At 44.1% G+C, this 22722-nt stretch overlaps 1 protein-coding gene across 1 annotated transcript in view; it reads right to left on the bottom strand.

Annotated features, from left to right (window-relative positions):
• Positions 1–18880, bottom strand: part of LOC144819742 (uncharacterized) — a 29637-nt gene extending 10757 nt beyond the window's left edge. Inside the window, exons 1-3 of the mRNA XM_078677505.1 lie at positions 18815–18880; positions 9656–9775; positions 8699–8797 (exon numbers count right to left, since the gene is read on the bottom strand). Coding sequence (XP_078533631.1) covers positions 8699–8797; positions 9656–9775; positions 18815–18868 — 273 coding nt within the window. The 5' untranslated portion in view covers positions 18869–18880. The remainder of the gene's footprint in view (positions 1–8698; positions 8798–9655; positions 9776–18814) is intronic.
• Between the last annotated feature and the right edge of the window lie 3842 nt (positions 18881–22722).

Genomic DNA, 22722 nt, shown 5'->3' on the forward strand with positions numbered 1-22722 from the left:
CCATTGTGGAAGGGTACATGGCTATGGAAAACAGTAGGGCTCAAGTGCACTGAAATAAGTTGGGCATCTCTAAATTGGGAGACGTCTGGCAGACACACCATATGATGTTCTCTGACCATCTCAAAGCTGAATGCCATTTACACAGATCTCAGAACGTATTCCCGGGTTGGGACAGGTAAGGGGACAAAAACTGATGGTTGGGATCAGTTGTTTTTTAGCTAAACATCACATAGCGGGCCATTGAGGATCCGGGGGGCCCTCCAAATATCAAAGTGGCTAAGAGGGATACATTTCTTCTTTTCAGCTGAGAAAGCAGTGAATAGGTCCAGAGGAGGACCACAAAAGTATGATAACATCTTGGGACAGTGAAAAGCGCATCACAAAATACCCAGAGCGGCCCACCCATAGGAAGTTGTTGGGGGAAAAGCACACAGTTGACTGGGGCAGAGACCCATCTATAGTGCACCAGACTGGTTGCAGTGGACTTGACTGTGGTCTACTTCATGGTATTCTGGAACTAAATGGGATATTAAGAAAGGGGAGAATCAGGTGGATGGGGAAGCAGTGTTACAGTATTGTGATCTTAAAATTGTTAAAAACTAAATAAAAATTATTTTTTTAAAGAAATAAATTACTATCCAGCTACAGAAAATACAACAAGAATTATCTCTTGTGCAATAGCTGCTCTTGAATCAGGGTGAAATGCAGCAATGAATCTCCACCAAACTGTTCACATCACAGTCAAAGCTGACCCTGCAGTTGTGCCAGCTGAATTTCTTCACAACTTTTGGTATTATTGACCCAAGTCCTACAAACTAGCATGGGATTTTCAGGTGGGAAGAAATCCCTCAATATGGTGGGCTGTATGTCTGCCAGGTCAGTAGATTACATGCCATCACTGCCCTGTCCAAACGGAGTACACTATTTGATGGTCTGGCCCATCCATCTACAATATTTATGAAGTACAGATTATAGAAATATCTATGCATACATACATGCAATATCAGTGTAGAGTGTTAGGTTACCTAGCAAGAGGTGGGACTGCTGCTGTGACTGATGTATTCCAAGAGAATCATACTACATGTTTCTAGATTGACAACTATTGGTTAAGGTAGGCACCTCACTTCGGCCTTTTTAGGTGCTGTTGCATTTCTCTAAACTCTTCAGCTAGTCTGAGCCTTTCATTGTCTTGCTTTATTAGCCACTGATCATCTACATTATCCCTTTCATACCCCTCAGCCAATGCGCAGAGACCTTCACAGTTATTGGATTGCATAATTTAACAAGCATTTGCAATACATTAGGTCTCAGATTTTCGATATTTAGAGCAATTGACTTACATGACAATGCCTTTTACCTATATGTTTTGGTTTGGAGTGAAGTGGATGTATGTGGTGTAGAGTGGAAATTTGTGGGTTGTATTGGACATTGTTAGTTTTGAAATTGTGTTGTGTATTTATGAAAGGGAATTTTGTGGCATGGTGAACAGATAGGGATGAGAGCTGCACAGAATAGATAGAAAAGAAGATCACGAGGAATAGGTAGTTTGTGCAGGAAGTGGTGATTGATATTGAGATAGGGGAGCAGAAAGAAGGGGAGAGCAGGCCACAGATGCATACATAGGGAGCACATGTGTAAGCAGAAGACACCCAAAGAAGAGGAGGAGAGCGTGGGTTTGAGGGATTGAAATTTTGAATAGGCACAAGAAGAAAACTGTGCTTCAAGACCTGAAGTGAACCATATGAGAGAGGCGGTAAGAGTGTATGAGGGAGCGAGAGAGAGGGGTGCGAGAGAATACACGTGAGAGAGAGAGAGAGAGAGAGAGAAAGGCATGAGTGGAAGGGGCACCCATGGGGGAGAAGCGAGAGGTGGACCAGTGCAGAGCGTGAGGAGGTACAGGAATGTAGCGTGTGTGAGCAGGCAGTATAGAGAGGAGACAGTTAATGTGAGGGAGGGACGAGAAGGCAGTGGTATTGCAAGATGAGAGTGGGTACTGTGAGTGTGAGGGAGAGATGAGAGTGGCTGTGGGTATGTGGAGGAGAGATGACAGGTTTGGTGGTAGTGCAAGTGTTGGATTGGAATTGTTTGTTGTGGAATTGTGTGGCGTAGTGTGAAGTTGTGTAGTGGAAATATGTGGCATGGTGTACTGTGGAATTATGCAGATAGAATTTAAGAGTGACAAAGGTTTCAACAAATAGGAAGTCCATGGGCAGGCTGAAGCCCATGTAGTAGATGCAGTATTTCTTGGTTTGAAACAGCTCATGTGCGCTGTCTAGAGCCGAGACCTAAAAACATGACTTAATCTAGCTGTGTAATTTACCATCAGAGAGATACCTGAATAGCGGTGCACTGCTTTGCCTGTACCAACGCATATATGTTCTTTTCACATTCTCAGAGTGAGGCATAGAGCAAGATAGACTGACCAAGCAGACACTGTGGATTATGAGTCAGTGGGAGCAGGATGCCCGACAACGAAAATGGCTGCATGTTTTTTGGCCAAGGAATAGGGTTAGTGGACAAATGTGTAGATGCAGAAATAAATGTGCAATATGTCATACTGCCCTTGGGGGTATGCACACAATGTAGCACACATGTGTACAAATGTAATCCTAGGAAAATCACATGTACATGCAAATATGGTGTAATCCAATATAATAAAAGAAACATATGTAACAGGTTTCTTCAAATTAGATGAGTGTAAAATTACTCAGATGGTTCCCAAAATGTTCATAGTGTAGTACCTTACAGTCTGCCGCTCTTTTCGATCACATACCAACCTTTTGACCCACTGGTACGTTCTGAGAAAAGTAGGCGTTGTTCTTGTTTTATTGAAGAGGTGGCGCACGGATTGAGAGGTCGCTTCAGTGCGGCCCACACTGTGCAGTGAAAGGCCCCTCCTGCAGAGAGCCCAGGTGGGCAGTGGCAAGGGACAATTAAGCGTTTGTATTTTCAAATCCACTGCAGTGTGAGAGGGTGCCTAGCCCCAGGAGTTAGAATCAGAGAGTAATAAATAAGACTAGCCACAAAAACAATTGAAACAAAGCCCCCCGCAATTTGCGCCACCCCCTGCCAGGGCACGTTATACAGTTGTAAAAGTCCGATAGGGACCACTCTCAGCACCTGCTTTTTAGTACTGCTGGTGCACCGGCAAGACCCGGCCCACTTAAAGCCCTGGGACTATGTAATATTTATTTGTGCCTGGGTTGTTAAAAATAGTATCTTCAAGACATGTGGCAGTGCTATGAAACTATGGTCACAAGAGTTATAAATGAAAAAGTAAATTATTATTATTACGGTTTTCACACTGTTAAACATGAACATGTGCGCAGAGTCAGAAAAATGGGACCAGAAAGAAAGTACACAAGTAAACCGAATGTTTCTGCGGGGTGAGGATGAAACATGCAGAGAAGACTGCAGCCCTCTGCATCATTTACCCCAAGGATCCTCGTATGATTTGCAGCCCCTCTCAGTCCCATCTAAGATCTCACTGCAGGCTTGCTTCTAATGAGATCTGATTGAGCGCTCCTATTTGATTTCTAACAACTTGGAAGCAGTGTTTTAGCCAAGACAGCATTGGGTACTGTCAGAAGTATGCTATCCCTAGAGAAATCAGCTTTTAAAACGACAGGCTACGGGCTGTTTCAATTCCAATTTTTTCGTCAAACCGCTTAGATCAATAAAACAGTGGTTATGAAGGGGCACATGCTGAACAATGGAAACGCCACAAATGTAAAAAAGAAAAAACCTGAGTCAGTAATTTGTCGGAATAAAAGCACAAGACAATCATTTAAAAAAAACTTTTCAAGATCCACGAGATAGAAGCGTCTGCACTTACTGTGTACAACAGTATTATGCAATGAAAAAATGAGTCCAGACATGAGTATCTAAAATGGCAGCTGTTAAAGACCTCTGACCTCCAGGTCAGGGAAACTGCTCTCCCGTAGCGCAGCTCCGTCTGTTGCCTTCTTCCCCTCTGTGCCTTTCTGTGCCTTTTTTTCTCTCTGTACCTTTATTGCGCCTCGTTTTGTCATTTTTTTCTCTGTGCCTTTAGTGTATGCATTTTCTCTTTCTTCTCTTTGTGCCTTGTTTTCTCTTTTTCCCTCCTTGTGCCTTTATTGTGTCTTTTTTCCCTTTCTGTGCCTAATTTTCAAAGCCCGGTTTTCTGCTTCGCTCCCTTTCCCGCCCTTGCTGCTCCCGCCCCCCCTCCTTCCTGTATCTTTCCGCTCTCACCTCCCAGCTGCTCTCCCTCCCCGACCCCTACTTCTGCACAGCAGGCCCGCAGCAGGAAAGCAGTTGGGGCGCAATGGCACACCAAAGGCAAGCCTCTCTGTGACTGGGCCGCAACCAGCGCCAGGGACCCTGGTCCACTGACCCCGCTGCTACGACTCAGCAGCCCTCCACGTACTCAATCCCGGAAGAAACAACAATTGCCAGCTGTCAATGGCGAACACCACCCAAGGCCAGTTCTCCTGCCGACACTGCTGCTGGACCTTCACCCACTACTAGACCCCCACTGCTACCGCCAACCCACCGGACGCCAGCGCACCCATCCCCCTGAGCTGCATCCTCCTCAACATACGCTCCCTGCACAGACATGCAGTAGAAATTTGGGACCTCCTCAATACCATCTTACCCGAAGTCGCCTTCCTCACAAAGACCTGGACCAACACCAGCTCTGCACCCGAATTCGCAACAGCCATCGCCAAACGTGTACAAGATCCAGAAGAAGGACAGCCCCAACCACTTGGAGGTGGGACTCACTGTTGTACACAAAAACTCCCTCCAACTAACTACAGCCAGCACGACTGACTCCTCATCCCCCATGGAACACCTTCATTTCCAGATCCAGATCAACACCAGAACGACTCTTGCCTACAGACCTCCTGGACCACGTGCCACGTTCAGCACTACCATCGTGAACTCATCGTGCCCCTTGCCCTCGCATCCACGGATTACATACGTCTCAGAGACCTGAACCTCCACCTCACCAACCTCAGCAACCCCCAAGTCCACCCCCTTCTGGACAACCTCACCAACATTGGCAGGTCACACCCTCAACACCATCTTCACAGAAGGAAACAAAATTCGCTTCAGCCGCACCATGCAACCCCATGGACAGACCACCCCTGTATCCACTTTTCCTTCTAGAAATCCACCTCACACAAGTCTACTCCACGCCTCTGTGCAGGAACTGGAGCAAGATCACCAAAGAGTACCTCAACTCTGCCCTCAACCGCACTCCTTCTCCCACCACAACAGATTGATCACCAACTGCGCAAACACACTCGACCCCCTCCAGAACTCTGATGGGCAAAGCACCACGAAAGCACTTGGTTCACCACCGACCTCTGAGAAACCCAAGCGTACGTGCTAAGAAAGCCTGGAGGAACAGCAAAACCCCTGAAGCATGCACCGCCTACAAGACAGCCATGACAGAACACAGAAGAATTTAATCCAGGACAGAATCCTCTCCAACTCCAGCAACTCTTCAGCATCATACAAGAATTCACAAAACTCCCCAGCGAATCCTCCAACATCCCCCCTCGCCAAGGTCTCTGCACCAAACTAGGCTCCTACTTCCATCACAAGATCAGGACTCTCTCCGACAACTTCAACGAGCGGAACCTAGGCACCGCTACTACACCTACAACCAGCAATGCATCACCGCATGGACCCCTGTCACCACAGAAGACACAGCTAAGACCATGAGAAGCATACACTCAGGAGCCCCCACTGACCCCTGCTCGACATACATCTTCCACGGAGCTGCCTCCCCTATAGCACCCTTGAAACAGATGTCAAGACCCTCCTCAAGAAGCCCTCCGCAGAGCCGACAACCTCCAGAACTATAGACCCATCGTTCTCCTCCCCTTCGCAGCCAAAGTCACTGAGAAGATCGTCAACAACTAGCTCACAAACTTTATAGAATCCAACTCGATCCTCTACACTTCCCAATCTGTATTCCGTAGCAACCTCAGCACCGAGACTGCCCTTATAGCCGCCATGGGCGACATCCGCATCCTCCTTGACCAAGGACACACGACTGCCCTCATCATAGTAGACCTGTCAGCAGCCTTCGACACCGTCTCACACCGTGCAATAACCGCCAGACTCTGCGACATCGGAATTCAGGGGAATGGACCCGTTCCTTTCTCACCTCTCTCCTCCCCTTCGCAGCCAAAGTCAAACAGAAGATCATCAACAACCAGCTCACGAACTTTATAGAATCCAACTCGGTCCTCTACACTTCCCAATCTGTATTCCGTAGCAACCTCAGCACGAGACTACCCAACTAGCCGCCACGGGCGACATCCGCACCCTCCTCGACCAAAAGACACATGGCTGCCCTCATCCCACTAGAGCTATCAGCAGCCTTTGACACCATCTCCCACCGTGCACTAACCGCCAGACTCTGTGACGCCGGCATTCAGGGGAATGGATCCGTTCCTTTCTCATCGGCCAAACTCAAATAATCAGACTCCCGCACTTCCTCTCTGAACCCTCAGAGATCAGCTGCGGAGTACCCCAAGGATCCTCAATCAGCCCCACGCTCCTCAACATCTGCATGGCCCTTCTCGCCACCATTGTCAGAAAACACAGACTCAGGATAGTATTCCACGCTTCCGACACCCAGCTCATCTTCTTATTCACTGATGAACCAGAGATCACCAGACACAGCTTACAGGAAGGAATGAAAGATGTCGCCTCCTGGATGAGCAGCAGCTACCTGTAGCTCAACTCAGAGAAAACGGAAGTCTTCTTATAACGCATATTAGTAAGCCCATTATCGCCGTTTTAACGACAGTTTCCTGCCGCTAAAACGGCGATAATGTTAACGAGGTTCTTGTTAATATGCCCCAATGTTTTGTCATTGCCATTGGCACATTTGTTGGAGTGCATCTTCCACTTGTCTAGGTACGTAATGTACTGTGAAAGAAGTGAGGGATGTGTAATGGCTGTTGGTTATGATAAAGTGTAAACACAACTCTTTTTCTGTGCTAGACAACTGGGGAGACATAGGTAAGATAGACCATTCACTCAAAGGCTGAATTATGGAGTCAATTACCTTTTTAGTAGCACTACCTTCTGCACATATCTGCTCAAATGATACTTGTCCCCTGCCAAGGGTATCTCAGATAAAATGTAGAAATTAAATATTAAATAAAAGAAATACAAAAGGAAAAGTGATAAACTGATATTTCAAATTTAAATGCCATATAAGAAATTGTTGTTAGAGGATCTGACTCTTGCTGTAAGGTACACAAACCGCAAATCCTATGCCTAACGATAACGCTATCCTCATCAATTGCATATTACTCTTATGCAATGTAACCCAAACACAAAACCCCTAACACTAGCAACATAATGACGCCTACATTCCATAAACTTAAACCTAGTTCAATCCTGCAAAGTATCCTTAACCTTAACAAAATCATTTAACCTAACCCTGTATCAAACCCATACTTCATCTATAGCCATAAAGGTATCCCTAAGACTAACATTGAACAACAACTGTTCCTTAATTGGCACAATATACACAACCTGGAATCTAACACTACACCTAACTTTAATGTTTCCTATTACTCCTACTGTAACTCTTATTCACACACACACACACTCTGGTATTAACACTACAGTCAACACTAAGGGGAGCGCCCTAAGTGTTGACTGTAGTGTTTACACTACAGTCAACACTGAGGGAAGTACAAATTGTACCATGATACAGAGGAGCAAATTTATCTGGATCATTATGCAGTGTCTGGCCATACCCTTTTCCCTGCCAGACTGTTTTAAATGACCTCCTCTACAATTTATCACATGTTCCTAATGTTCCTTTTTGTAAATTTTTGCATTCCAGCCCATTGATTACACTTCATTCGGCCTGAGCTGGAAGGAATGACTCAAGATGGAGAGTAATGCCCCAGCTGGAGAGTACGGCCCCAGATGGAGAGTAAGGCCTGGGTGTGGAGAGTTTGGCACAAGGGCGGAGATTCCGGTCCGACTGCAAACGAATAGATACGACTCATAAATTACCTCTTTGAATACCAAAAGTCGTAAATGACTTCTGTGAATACCAAAAGTCATAAAGTTAGACTTTTGTCTCAGATTGCCTTTGATATTCGGCCCCAGGACGTTCTGAATGTAGCACAAAACACCAGGGCCAGTGAAGGTTGCCTTCTGGCTTAGGCCAGTCACTATTTCAACTGTAGTTATGAACAGAGCCCCTCTCCTTTCCACAATGTAACTGCATTGTGTATCCTGTGGATGCAGAGCCCAGCCTTTAGCCAGGCCTGGTGTTTGATCCTGAGTAATCTGCCACCTCTGAGTGCAGGGACCCGTCTTAGACCCGGTCTTGTATTGATTCCTAAATGCGAGTCGACTTGGAGGGCAGCCTTTCTGTCTGTGCTCTATCACTTCTGAAGTCATGACTATTCAAAGGAGGAAGTAAAGGTTGAATGTTCTTGTTGTTTATAGTGAATTTAAGACATTGTTGCATTTGGTATCATAATCCCCTTCAAAATAAATGTCTACATTTCTTTTGTTTTCCGTATTGTAGACCACCTACGCCTTTAGACATATTTTTGCTTTTCTTTCTTGTAAACTTTTATCTAATTGCAAATTATACTTTTATAAATGTAAGTCACTACTCCAGAGGAAAGTTGGAAATATGAGACAAAAAGAGATGCATGGTTCTTACTAGGTCAATAGCAAAAAGATAGCCTTTGTACTCTTCAATCACCCGACGGCTTTCGAATGGATGAGTCTTGGCACATGTTTGAAATCCAATTATTATATCCTGCAAAGAGTGAAAGACAACTCACAGCATTAGGGAATCACTAACCAAACACAGGCATTTAGGACTAGAGATTCCATATTAGAAAGAAATGATAATGATGCGGTTCTTGATTGGACATGCTACTGAAGAAGCATCTATGGACAATAAGATGAGAGTTCAGTCACTATTTGTGTTTTGTAACTTGGTTCTTTCTGGTTTTCACCTAAAGGAACTGCAAGGACTTTTTAGTACACAAGCATTTGGGAAGAAGGAGTACGATTTCTTTAGAAGGAATGCTTATCCTCTCTTCCTCAAGGGTACTGTGCAGGGATTACACCAGATTCGGCTCTGTCTTTCATTCCCTGAGAAATCGCCCCTTCTAACAACAGGTAGAAACAGACAGCTCTGTTATCTCTTTGGGCCTCTCTGAAAGCTTCACAAAGCTTTAGATCTTCATCCCATTTATCTGCTACATTGATTAAGCTTGATTTATATAATTAATTCACTTGTGTCTATCAAGACGGATAACCTAAAAAGGCAAAAATAATCCCTGATGAAATGCAGCAGTAGTAACCTGAACAAAACGCTATACTTCTAGTTTCAGCTAGCTTAGTCTTCATCCACTCTGCGGAGGGTTTCCACTCTGATATGATTTGGCTATCCATGGGGTAGATATCACACTTTTGGGTGACAGGATGTGCTGAGTGAGGAAGGTGTCTCCTGTCATCATTAATTTACCATCAAGCTCCTTTAATGAAATTACAATCCAGAACAATGAAAACCCAGATGCTCTTCAGTCCCGTAAGACTCCATGTGTTTGTTTTAGTCATACAGGGTGAAATTTTACCTAAGGGGAATAGAAATACACTTGATACTTACTGCATGGTGAGGAGTTGCAATAAACTTAGTAGAATTGAACATCTTTCGAAGGTAACGTAAGATCAGCACAGTATCATCGCATGTGGCGAGGCACTTCCCGAGGCACCGGAAAATAAAACCCTAATATGGGAGTAAATTAAAGACAGTCTGAGTTAAGAATAAAAAGAAACTTCTGCCCACTCTATGAGACTAATACTTATAGAGGAGTATTCATCTTTGATTTACTCTACACATGTCTTCAACTCACACTATGAAACAGCTCTTAATGAGTTGAGCCAAATGTTTGTTAATTTATGTCATGTTATATCTTCTGGACATTGTAGAGATTTGAATATGGCCATGAATATGACTCAAAACAATGAAGTGGGAGGACTGGGAGCCAGTAAAGGTCCAGTACCTAGGCTCCGAAACTGCTAATGCAAAAAGCAGTGGCGGTACTGTTCCTTTCAGAAAGCAAAGAAGAAATAAAGGCTGACAAAGAAGGGAGAATCCCTATGATTATTTCTTGGTGCCATCACACATCCATGAAGATGTACTGTATCATCATAGGACGTGCTCCTCATAGGGCTGGTGCTGCAGTGCCCCACGAAGGGTCGCTTTAGCGAAGACCTCTTTAGTTTTGCTGTCTGATGACAGCTGCCAGTGTGAGGGCATTTTGAATGTGTGGGGTGGAGTGAATGGGTATAGTGAAATGAAGGGAGACTAAAACTGTCTAAGAGATACCACATTGGACTTTAATGTGATGGTTCCCTCGGCAAGATTAAAAAACGTAATTTGGTAGGGGCGACTACAGGGACGTGATGTATCCAAGTAGCCTAAATCTGTGAGTGTGGTCAGGTCAACATGTTTCGCGCATGATGGTCCAAAAAGGATCCAAAGTGCTTCTTCAGAACCTAAAAAGGGGGGGATAACCCTACCCCACACCTAAGACGTAATATGCAGTGTAGGTATTGCCCTAGAAGAAAATATCTTGATCAAAAAAATTTTAATTGATCATCCAACCTGGAAACTAAATGAGAAAATAAAGAAGACACACTGTAAACAAATTTGTTTCATCTAAGGCAAGTAACTCATGTAGTCCTGTTAACCTTTTCAGAAGGGAGCAATGGTGTATTTTCTGCCTCTCCATGAACAGCAAAGGTCTGAATGATGAAATCGCTCGGTGCAAGGTATAATTCCCAGGTCAGTCTCCTGCGAAATCAGATACTCCCTTACAATGGATTTATTGACATTCGGTCATACAGGGGATCTGATCTACCATTTCACCATTGAGACCATATAACATATGGAACACCCTGCTTTGGAGTCTCATACACCACACAAAGCAGTGCTTATGATAAGCCTTTTGAGACTTGCCATGGGTATCTTCTTCATTGCTACAAATGTTTCTGTTGAAACAATGAGGTGGTGCCCTCCATAAGAAAACATTTAACTGTGTTAGTCTACTGTTTTAGACGCCGCTTTATTAATATAATTGATGACTTTAGGCCAGCCCACATTTAACCGCTACACACTCCAGGATGGCCACCACTGAAGGATGATAATTCTGCTACACCAGCACATGAGGGTCTCACTTCTATGACTTCCAGCATAACCCTTCTCTTCTCTCTTATCCTCATTAGCCATTTGCCCAATAGTGCTCTCCAAGCATGCAAATCCATTGGCAGTAGACCACTTAGCCGCCCGTGTTACTTATTAAAAGTGACCGCCCATATTTACAACATGAACATAGACGCCATAACTTATGTGCACCTGACTTGCTTCCTGTCACTATATATGCGTGAGCACTTAGGTGCACCATATATTTCTCTTACCATCACGTTCCATTAAGAAAACCTTCAACTGTCTTAGTTTACTGCTTAGATGCCGCCTTTCAAAAACCTTGGTTGACTTTGGGTTGGCCAGCATTTGAGCACTACACACTCTGAGATGGCCGCCATTGAGGGATGATACCTCTGTTACACCAGCATGTGAGGAGCTTGCTCCTATTGGCTCAAGGTTACACCTCCTATCCTCATTGTCAATTTGGTCATCACTTCTTCCCACAAATGCACTCACCACACCTGAAAACAACCACTCCAATTACCTGCACCTGGACCTCTGCAAAAGTCCTTTCCTGGACCTCTGCAAAAGTCTGCCACCTACCTGACAGTCTGTCCGTGGCTTTTCCTGCCCAAATTTGCCCGCATTTGCCGATGTGGGACCCCTGGTGGAACGAGGGTCCCAGGGGTAGCTGCTGCTGTCCCGCTGCTGTTTTGCCGCCATCTGCACACTCTGGGGTGGACTCTATCCCCCAGAGTGCAGCGCAGGACCACACAGCTGCTGCGAGTGAGGGAGAGGCGGGGCCAACGCACTCATAGCGCAGCCTCTCACCCCGCTGCGCGGGACGCAGCCCGGGCAGAGCCCGGGCCAAGGGCGGGCCCATTTGAGCCCGTTCGAGACAGGGAGAGGCTGGGCTGGGTCCCCCCCTCCAAGGCCTCCGCCAATAACGGCTGAGCTGCATTACCAGTAAGTGGTCTCAAAGCCAATTGTAATTCTCCTTTCTCCTTGAACTAAAATGGCAGCACGTGAGGGGAGAGGGAGGAAAGCTGCCGGAATTGGGTACGTTGCAGGAACTCTCGACCAATTCATAATGAGGGCTACTTCCGCGCTTGCCAATGAGATCGCCATCACGGAGCGATGTCTTTCTATGGACCCGGTGTTTTCAAAAAGATCATCTCTAGGGGCCATTATGAATGTGCGCTCACCAGAAAATCATGGCCAGATCGCTCCTGCCATTGGCTCCTAGACCGTGAATGCAAACCCACTGCAAACTTCAGTATCCTCCAATACTGATGGAGACCTTTTGAACCCCATATCACTGCCATGCAGCTTATCGCAAAATTTGCCTAAGAGCGCGGTCATGTACGCGTGAGATGTTCACGAAGAGCCCTTACAATCAACTGAATACACACTCTTAGAGAAAACGAGGAGGCACCCAAGGAGGTATACAGCAGAAGGGAAAGAAGCCCAAGACCTCTAAAGCAAGTAACCAGAAAGATACGTTAAATATAGACCTCACAATAGCTGAAGTCTCACAGGGATCTCTGTCTGTAGTAAATGCCATGAATATGGATGAGACTGTAACTGGACTACCACAGACCGAGGAACTTTATTGGCTAAAAATAGGTGCCCTTATAACATCTTCTTTAGAGCCCCTAATGAAAAGACTCTCACTAATTGAGAGCAGGCTTGAAAAATCGGAAGGTCTGATAATGTCTACCTTGGGAGGTATTGACCACAAAATAGCAAGCTGTGGTTATGTCAACGAGGTGGCGAGGGAGGGAGGAAGGGATCCTGTAGCCTCCCCGAATATTATTGTGCCATCTACTACGGATCGGGCCGTGCAACCAATGGGCCACAATCAGTTAAGGGGTGGAACTGTGAGTGGTGGAAACATAGTTCCCGTAGAGACAAATGGGGTAAGCCGCAGTAACGACAGGGATGGGAATGAGGCAAAGAACTTGCACCCCCACCTAGACTTACCCCCAGATTGTACACCCTACGTTGCTGTCTTGACCGGTGTTCCTGAATTGAAACACGGTAAAGTTGACTCCTACGACCAACTCAAAAACAAGACAACACACTGGTTAAACAACAATAGACCACTTCCTCGAGATGTACAGTGTAAGACTCTTTTTGTGAGGAGAGTGAGCTGGGTAGGATATAGGACAAAAAATATAGCAGGGGACTTCATTGTTATTCATTTTAAAGAACCTAAGTCTGCGGACCATGTTTGCTGGGGCCTTCAGACACATTCCCGATCCACTATCCAGGCCTGGAATTTAAGCTACTTTTATACCCCACCAGATCATATGCCTAAATCTGGGCATTTTGAGTGCAACAGGCATAGGATTGGCCAGCTAGGTAGGATGAGAGGGGGGGTTGATGGGGCGAGGAGCAAGCTTTTGGCAGCAGTACTAGGGGGAGGAGATATATATGGCCGTCAGTTAGCCCCCCAGAGGGAGGGAGGTGGGCCAGCACTACCGTTACACAATAAATATGCTCCACTTCACTGGGGTAGACATCTTCGCGAAGTAGACTGACTGCAGGGAGAGGAGTCAGGCCAAAAAAATGTGCCAAATGTGGCCCCCCCAACTTTAAAACCGCAGGCAGAGGACCATCCAAGATGTGTTACCTAAAACGCGATCCAGCTTGCCTCTGGCAAAATATGGCCATCCAGGACCGAGATCCCTCGAAGTAGTGATAGGCCTATTATATGCACTTGCCCCTCCCCCATACCCCCAACGGAGTTCCTTTAAATTAGTATCCTGGAACGTAGCAGGTCTGTCAGCTAAGTTCCAAAATCAGGATTGGCTGGAATATATTAATAACTTCAAAATAATCTGTGTGCAGGAAACCTGGGAGGTAGACCACACTAATTTCCATCTAGCTGGGTATAAATCGTTTGGGGTCCCGGCAAGTAAGTCCATGGCGGGAAGAGCAAGGGGAGGGCTCCTAATATTTGTAGACTTGTGTCTGGAAGGGATTTGGGTTGATCTAAAATGGAATTCGGATTATATGATAGGCCTCCAGTTTAAAAATAGGGGCCTCAACATAATTTTGGTCAACTTTTATAATGCGGGAGGATCCAGAGCGAGAGAGCTTGATGAAAGACTTAGTTTGTTGATAGAGCAGAAGCAGGGCACAATGGCACCCATGCTTTTAATAGCGGGGGACTTTAACTGCCATTTGTGCCCACATTTGTTACCCATTAAAGAAGACTGGACCTCATGCAGTTTAGAGGAGGGACCACATTTCGAGCATACGCTGGAGGGGAGGGAACTGAGTAGGGTGAATAAAGGTCACACGCTCGATCATTCGATGGATTTACTGGCCATTGAGCCTAATAAGCAGGTCAACCCTACCTTTAAAGGAAGGGGCTGTAGCTCGTACATTGATTTTATACTAGTGTCCCAATTGCTTCAGAAGTGGCTACTGGGATTTGCAATAGAGTTGAGCGGTTTTAGCGACCACAACCCCCTAATACTGTCGGTAGCAGAGATAAATGTAAGTAGGGTTAAAAGGAGGGGGGCTAGGACAAACATAGAGAAGGTTACAGATCAGGGCAGGCGCCTGAAATGGTTAAGGGTTAACGGTGAAAGCTTCTACAAGTCCTTTGCAAAAGAGGGGAAACAGTTCCTAGAGGAATGTCTAGATTTAGCAGTGGAAGGACCATCGTTAGTGGAGGCATTTGAGGAAATAAGCCGTCTGATAGATGGTCCTATGCAGCCGTCAGGGCAGGGTAAGACTAAAAATGATCCCAGATGGTTTGATAGTGGCTCCTTCCTGGCACAGAGGAATCTAAGAGCTGCCCTTAGACTTAACCCAAGGGACAAATACAGGGTTATGCAATGTAGGTTAACTTATAAGCAGGCAGTAAAGCGCAGGAAGAATGCACTCCAAACTCAAACCTGGGAGGATCTGAGAGGAGCCGCCGAAAGGAAAGACATGACCACGTTTTGGAAGATAGTTAACAACAACCCCTGCTTCCAAGATGCAAATAGCCCGCAGATAGGATCTAATGTTCTTCCCGAACAGTGGGTGGAGCACTTTAGAGGGCTTTATATTCCGGGGGAATATTGAGGCTCAAGATAACGAGGAGTGGGTGGAGAGATGGAATGTTGCACTAGAATTTACCCTAGAAGAGATTACTGCTCGAATCCTGGGTCTTACTAGAAATAAGGCGCCGGGACTGGATGGGATCCCCGCGGACCTTTTTTTAAGTAAGGTAGAACTATGGGCGCCAATTGTAACAAGAGTAATAAATTCTGCTACAGCTACGGGGCTCCCCCGCTCATGGTCAACTGCCATAATCGTCCCCATTTTTAAAAAGGGGAATAGAGACAGCCCTCAGTGCTATTGCCCCATCTCCCTAATAGATGTAACTGCCAAAGTGTTGGGACGCGTTGTTCTAAATGCCTGATGAGCTGGGCTGAGGAACAACACATCCTCACCGACGTCCAGTACAGATTTAGGGCTAAAAGATCAACTACAGACCAATGCTTAAATCTATATTTACTGGTGGCTAAATACACCATTGCCAATGATGAAGCAGTCTATTTAGCTTTTATGGACCTCACTGCATCATTTGACTGTGTCAACAGGGAGAAGCTGTGGGCTCAAATGAGTAACCTAGGGGTGGACCAGGACCTCATTAAGATTTTGAGAGCTCTACATTGGAACACCTCGGCTAAAGTCAGGTACAATCTAGAGGGTGAAAGCACCGAGCCTTTTATTTGCAATAGTGGGGTACGACAGGGGTGTATTTTGGCTCCGTTTTTGTTTTCCCTGTATATAAATGGCCTAGAACAAGCCCTAAGAGGCTTAAATGTGGATTCACCTAGAGTAGGCAGAAGAGCAATCCCTGTCCTGTTTTATGCAGACGACGCGGTCTTGTTGGCACGCACTCCACTGGGACTACAGCGATTGATAGATGGTTTCGTGGATTTTATGAATAATTTAGATCGGTCTGCCAACCTGACCAAGTCGTACGTCATGGAGACAGGGACTAAATCAAGGAAAAACTTCAACTATAGAATAGGCGTACATAGCTTAGAGAAGGTGCAGTCCTTCTCGTACTTGGGCATTTTATTTGATAGGGGTTTAAACTATAAGGCATTAATTGAGGAGCGATGCAATAAGTTAGTGTCAAGTACAGGGGCAATTTTGAATTTTGGCCGCAGACTAGGACGGTTGTCGGCGGAACAAATGATGAACTTATACAATTCAATCTGCTACTCTAAAGCTGTGTACGGGGCAGAATTGTGGGGGTTCGTCGATTCCGACAAACTGCAGGTCGAGGAGAACAAATATTTGAGAAGGCTCCTCAAAGTCCCACAGTGCGTTCCCGCTTACATTGCTCATGAAGAACTGGGTGGAGCGTTTATAGGGGACAAGGTGCAGGTTAGGCCCCTGTTAGCTTGGCTAAAGATCTGCGTTAACCCAGAGGCCATGCTGACCAAGCATATAATCTTGGACTGCCTGGGTAGGGACAGGTGAATGAATATCCCATGGCTGAAGTACATAAAGGTCATTCTTGAAAGCATTGGCTGTAAGGATCTCTTCTTAACGCCGACCATAATTCTAGGTCTGGATCGGGACAGGGTAAAGGAGATGTTTTTTAACTATAAAGCCTCATCAGGAGAAGATAGGGAATGGGGCAAACAGTCAGTCAAAGCTCATGGCTTAGTGAGGACCTGTGAAGGAATGGAACCTTACCTTGCCCTCATGCACAATGCCCTGGACAGATTTTTAATCACACGCTTTAGGCTCAACTTTTTACATCATCTTCTGGCTGATCCGGTAGGTTTTACTAGTTCAGTTGAGTCAAAGGGTCCCTGCGGCTGGATAACCTTCATTTTGTATTACTATGCCCCTTTTATTCATTGCCCAGGCACCGTTTTTTAGTTAGTCTGCTGAAAAAACCCAAATTTAGGCATGCTAAGGAGGCCCTTTTATATTTACAATTGGCCCAAGATCCCTTGACCCTACTTTCTGTAATGAGTTTGTTAAGGTTAGCCGTTAAATTAAGAGAGACAAGAGGGATCTGTTGAAGGAAGCCGCGCCGAAATTATGAGTAACATGAGGGAGGGGGACAGGGGCTCAATGAACTGTAATAGTAATAGTGTTTATATTCTTTTTAAAATGTATATTGTCATTTTAAACTGTACTTTTATGGTTTTCATGTAAAATGCTGAATAAAGAAACATGACTGACTGACCTGCACCTTAAAGCAGAGGAGGATAGACTCTTGTGCTCACCGTGCAGAAACCATGTGAGTATGGTTGCTTTTCCTGAATACTCCCTATCATTTCTCTTTCCACAGTTAGCACCTGAGTGCTACTCTTTGCTTTTGGACTATGGGGTATAATACATTGAATCAAAGGGTAAGACCCTGCACTCACACCTGAGGACAACCAATCACTCATAATGCGATGTGTAACACCAACAGAGATTGGTTTTATGTTGTCTGTTCCACGTATGTCCACTTGCTTTATCTGTTATATTGTAAGTACAAGTGTGTTTTTCACATTTTTCACGTTGTGATGACTGATCAGCACCAATAATAGCATGCACATTTGTACCTTTGGAGACAATGTGATACAGTGAGCTGGAAAAGCGATTCCAGGGAATCATTGGACCGTATATACAAAACATTTGCTTACTGTGTGTTTTTTTAATATTCTCATTTACTTTCTAGATTGGATGATCAATTTTTAACTTGTTGAACCAGGTATTTTCTGCTTAGGGACTACCTATACTGGATGTCACGTCTTAGGTGTGGGGAAGGGTTATCTACCCGTTTTTTAGGTACTGAAGAAGCATTGTGGATCCTTTTTAGGCCATTGGACGCGAAACATATCGACCTGCCCACACTCACAGATTTAGGCTACTTGGGTACATCACCCTACTAGACCTTGTAAGGGACCCATCACATTAAATTCCAGTTTGGTATCTCTTAGATAGTTTTAGTCTCCCTTCAATTCACCATATACTTTCACTCTACCCTTCACATTCAAAATGCCCTCACACAGACACTTTTCATCAGACAGCATAAATAAAAAGATCTCTGCTAAAGCGATTCTTCATGGGGCCCATAGAGCATTGCAGTGCTGGCCTTACAAGGAGCATGCCCACTATGAAGCATGACATCCTCATTGATGTGTGAGGGCAGCAAGAAATAATCCTTAGGGTTCCCCCTTCTTGTCTGCCTTTCTTTCATCCTTGTTTTTTAATAGGAACAATACCACCACCGATTTTTGCATGAATATGACCTCACATCCACTGAATGGGGAGTGGCTCTAACATGAAGAATACCTATTGGCTAAAGAAGATCCATTAGGACAATGAGTATAGCCCTGACATGTGGTGTCTCCTAACACGTCAGATGGAGAGGAATTACCTCATTGTGTTTATCTCCATCTGACTCTAAGAAGGTTGGCTTTTCCAGGGAGTTGAAGAACCATACCTGATTTTCCCGACTGTCTAATTCCAGTGCTGTGCACCCATAGTATACAAATTTACTTTACCAATCACAGTGCGATTGGAATACAAAGTTCTATCCTTCTTTGACTTTGTGTTAAACTGCCTTTCCAAATGACCCTTGAGAGCACTAACCTCCTCATTCTCATGATGGGCAAAACTGTCAATCTGTGCGGTGAGTTCTTCCATAAAAAAGGCATGCCATTTTCTGTATGGTGCTTGCTTCAGGATAGTCCCCAGGAACTAAAAAGAAAAACGTGAGACTTTAATGCAGTAATATAAACGTAAATGCAGTATCCACAGCTGATGTCTGCAGTGACTTTGAGAAGATATGGGTAAACAAACTTCAGCTGACAACAACCTCAGTAATGATGAAATAATATGTGGACAGAAGAACCAGAGAACACATAGAGCAGCACGAAAATAGTGTGGTGTGAAATCAGTGGTCAGAAGAAACAGGAGGCCTTTACAGTGGCCGTGATTTACACAGAAACATATGCACCAAAAGCATGCTGCCTGCAAATTATTGTGAAAAGAGTTACAGTGCAGCCATCCAGACAGAAAACAGATGGGGATTGTGCAGCTATATCATATACTTAGGAGCAGAATGCAAACCTATAGGGGAAGATTTACAAGCCCCTTAAGCCACTTTTAACATGGGAAATGTGGGAAAGTGTCGCAAAAGTGGCGAAAGGGGGTTGTAAATCTGCTCCATATACTCTTTAATCACCAGAGTTATGGCTGAATGAACATTTTGTGTTAATAAGGTTGAAGACTGAACACAAGGAAAAGAAAATGACATCACAGGAGCACAATAAAAGCAAAGTGAAGTGTGATGACCAGGCAAAGAATACACTGTTACAAAGGAACGAATTAGGAGTGCGATAACCAAGGGTTTAATAGAGAGAGTTATAACATGACCATCACAAGGTTAAACTAAAACAGTGACAGAGTGACAATTCAGATGAATATGGAAGCACTGATCACATGCCAAACTGATTGCAGAAGATAAACATTCTGATGATGTGAAAAGCAGTTGGCAGACCCGGAAGAGTGATATTGTGACAATCCAGGGAAAGAAGAACGTTGTGCTAGAGTGACTATCCTGTGGACAAAAAGAGTCAGAGGACCTGATTTCCAACATGGGGCTACATTTCTAACCCTGTATAATGACTGCAGTGCCTGTAATTTTTCTGGGTAAAACATGGAGATAAAATCTGATACATGCAGGACTATCTGCAGTAAGCATGTAATTCCCAAGTTTCTGAATGTGAATATGGCTAATGAAGTTTTAAATGCTTCTGGTAAATATTGCATCCTAGGAAAATGTTGTGTACCGAGTACAGCTTCTCCCTCTCTGTGCCTATTCACAATCAAGGTAAAAAAATGTTTTATAATCCAGACAAACAATAGGCATATGGTGAAAATATTGCAACCACATAGCAGAACAGCACTATGGTGGGGTGAATGTTATATCTGCATATATTCACTCTAAAATAATCCTTACTGAAACAAGCACGCATTTCCACTGTTCCGAGTCAAAGGTTCTTTCAGTTGCAGCTGAAATAGCAGTTGGGAAAAAAAATATATGTAACTAAAAGTGAACAGCAGGCAACATTTCAAATGCCATGGTCTTACATACCAAGCACTAGCAGATGTATAGTCACACACTACAAAGTGTCCCAGGACAGGCTCAGCCTGTCCTGGGAATTGAATTCAATGTCATCAGTTGTTTGTGTGCCCTTGATGTCACTCTTACATCCTTATATCTGGTTGTAATTTTAGGTCTATATATTTTGGTTTCCTTTCTTATATAACCGAAAGGCCGCCACACCACTTGATCTATTTATTACAGAGCTTTAGCCTTTAAGCATTTGGCTGTCAGATGCAGCCTTGATCATATAGGGGATGGCCATCGTGGTTTAGATAAAAAAAAGTGCTTTCCTGCTCTAAAATTACATACATATAGAAAAATACTCCTTTATTATATCCAAGACCAAAATGATTATAACATTTCATAATTCATCTAAGTGAAATTATAATTTGTAATGAAATCTTCCTTAAAAACACATTAAAACACTTCTGCATGATATCTGGTATACAAAGGCTGAAATATAAGTCTTCTAGTTAAGAAAATAAGGATGTCTATCCTAACAGAAATATGTATCAATTTATTTATTAACAACATAATATCGCCAACTCTTTTAAATGTTCCTCACTGTGAAATTCTCACATAGTAGGATTCAATTATGCAATATATAAAACATTAATTTTAACTGCAACATATGGTTGGACCAGAGATCTATTATTTTCTTTCATATTAATTGCTGTGAAATGCCCTGTTCAGCCTTACTCATCATACAAACAATGCAATGCCCAAATAAGCTAATCTAACCACCATGTAGCCTGAATAATACCTGCTTCTAATACAAAAGCAGAGAGAGTGTTTGGTGTTTATAAATGTGGTTTGCAAAGTCTCCTATGCATTGACGCCACCTGGGTTCTTTGTTTCAAGCTCAATAGTTTACAAGAATTGGTATTACTGTGTTGTTCAAATAAGACACAATTAAAATAAAAGACGTTGCAGAAATGGGAAGTGTAATAATCATGAGGACTTTGCATATATTGAAGAAGTATTTTTTCTATGTTTACGGAATTTTTAGCACATATACACTGAATCAAGATTCAGCTCCTTCATGTGATCAAGGCTGCATCTGACAACTGAAGAGCTTCATGGCAGAAGCACTGTAATTAAGTGATTTTTGGCAAACCAATGTTGTTAACAGCCTTTCTGTTATATAAGGAAGAAACCTAGAACTTGAAAGAGGTTTCTGTTGATGCCCCATTCGGTTTGGAGTACGGCCAGCTACAAACAAAACTGTATGCATTTTGATAAATTGTATTGCTTACTTATACAGGCTTTAAGTCAGACCTCCTCATCTGTTGGTCTATTGTGTCATATCATTCACATTTTCTTCTGCCCTCCACAGCATTCATCATGGGCCAAATCAGCCTTAAGCTAACTTCACTGTGAGTGATGGTATTCTGCTTTTTCACAAGGAGCACATCCACAAACAAAGTATTTTTCTTTAGTTCCAGGGACTACTATGGGAATGTGGGCTTTTTGAGTACCTGGATTTTCCACAGTAAAAGCTTACAAAAACTGTGAAAAAACCAAGCGTGGACAAAGCCTAAAAACTAGCAGCCAACACCAGGCATAATAGCTTTGTCAATGCTTGTTTGAAATGCCATTAATGCTTGTTTAAATTGGGTGCTCAATGGCTTGTGCTTTGGGGACTCACCTTCCAAATATGTTATCAGCGGGGGGATCTTCATTCTGATGAGCCTCGCTAAAAACGGGTAGTTTGCAGGAATCAGGCGCTCAAGAAGAGCCAAGACAGCAGTTCCCTTTTTGACATCCCAGCGGGGATGTGAAGAAATGACCTGAAAACCCACAACAAAGAATTCAGCAGGTGAATACTCACTGGCCTTTAAAGCATCTGGTAATGCTACCTTGTTTTCTATACAGTACTCAATACCACATTTTTGCTGTTTCTGTGTGATGTAAGTAGTATGTCTTACTGATAACCAATTGACTGGAAATAAAACCATCAAGTTCAAAAGGATAAAAGCTGAGTTGAATGCAAGCTCTCCATGGGCAGGTTGCATAGAAATGCCAGCAAAAAACTTGAGGAGAGGGATCTGGTGGAATATGGTGGGGGCGGAATTTGATACTCACAAGCAATCTTATGAAGAGGCTGTGTATTGGAATTCCTTTAGCTGTTTAGATACAAAAGAAAGAAGACATGTCATACTCAGTCCATAAAATACTGAGCTACACTTGCCAAAGGAAGACATATGGCTGACACACACACTTAAGACACACAGTAGTATCTGCAAAGAAGAGGATGGGGTGATGGGTGGTACTTCAATTAGGCACTAGAGGTCATGAGGATGCTTTAATGTCCCTGCAGATACTGACAAAGGCACCCCCACCACAAAGGGTGCTGCTAGTGGTATACAGTACCTCAATGGTCTGAGCT

The sequence above is a fragment of the Lissotriton helveticus genome, chromosome 2_1 (genome assembly GCF_964261635.1).
Source record: "Lissotriton helveticus chromosome 2_1, aLisHel1.1, whole genome shotgun sequence".
NCBI lineage: Eukaryota > Metazoa > Chordata > Amphibia > Caudata > Salamandridae > Lissotriton > Lissotriton helveticus.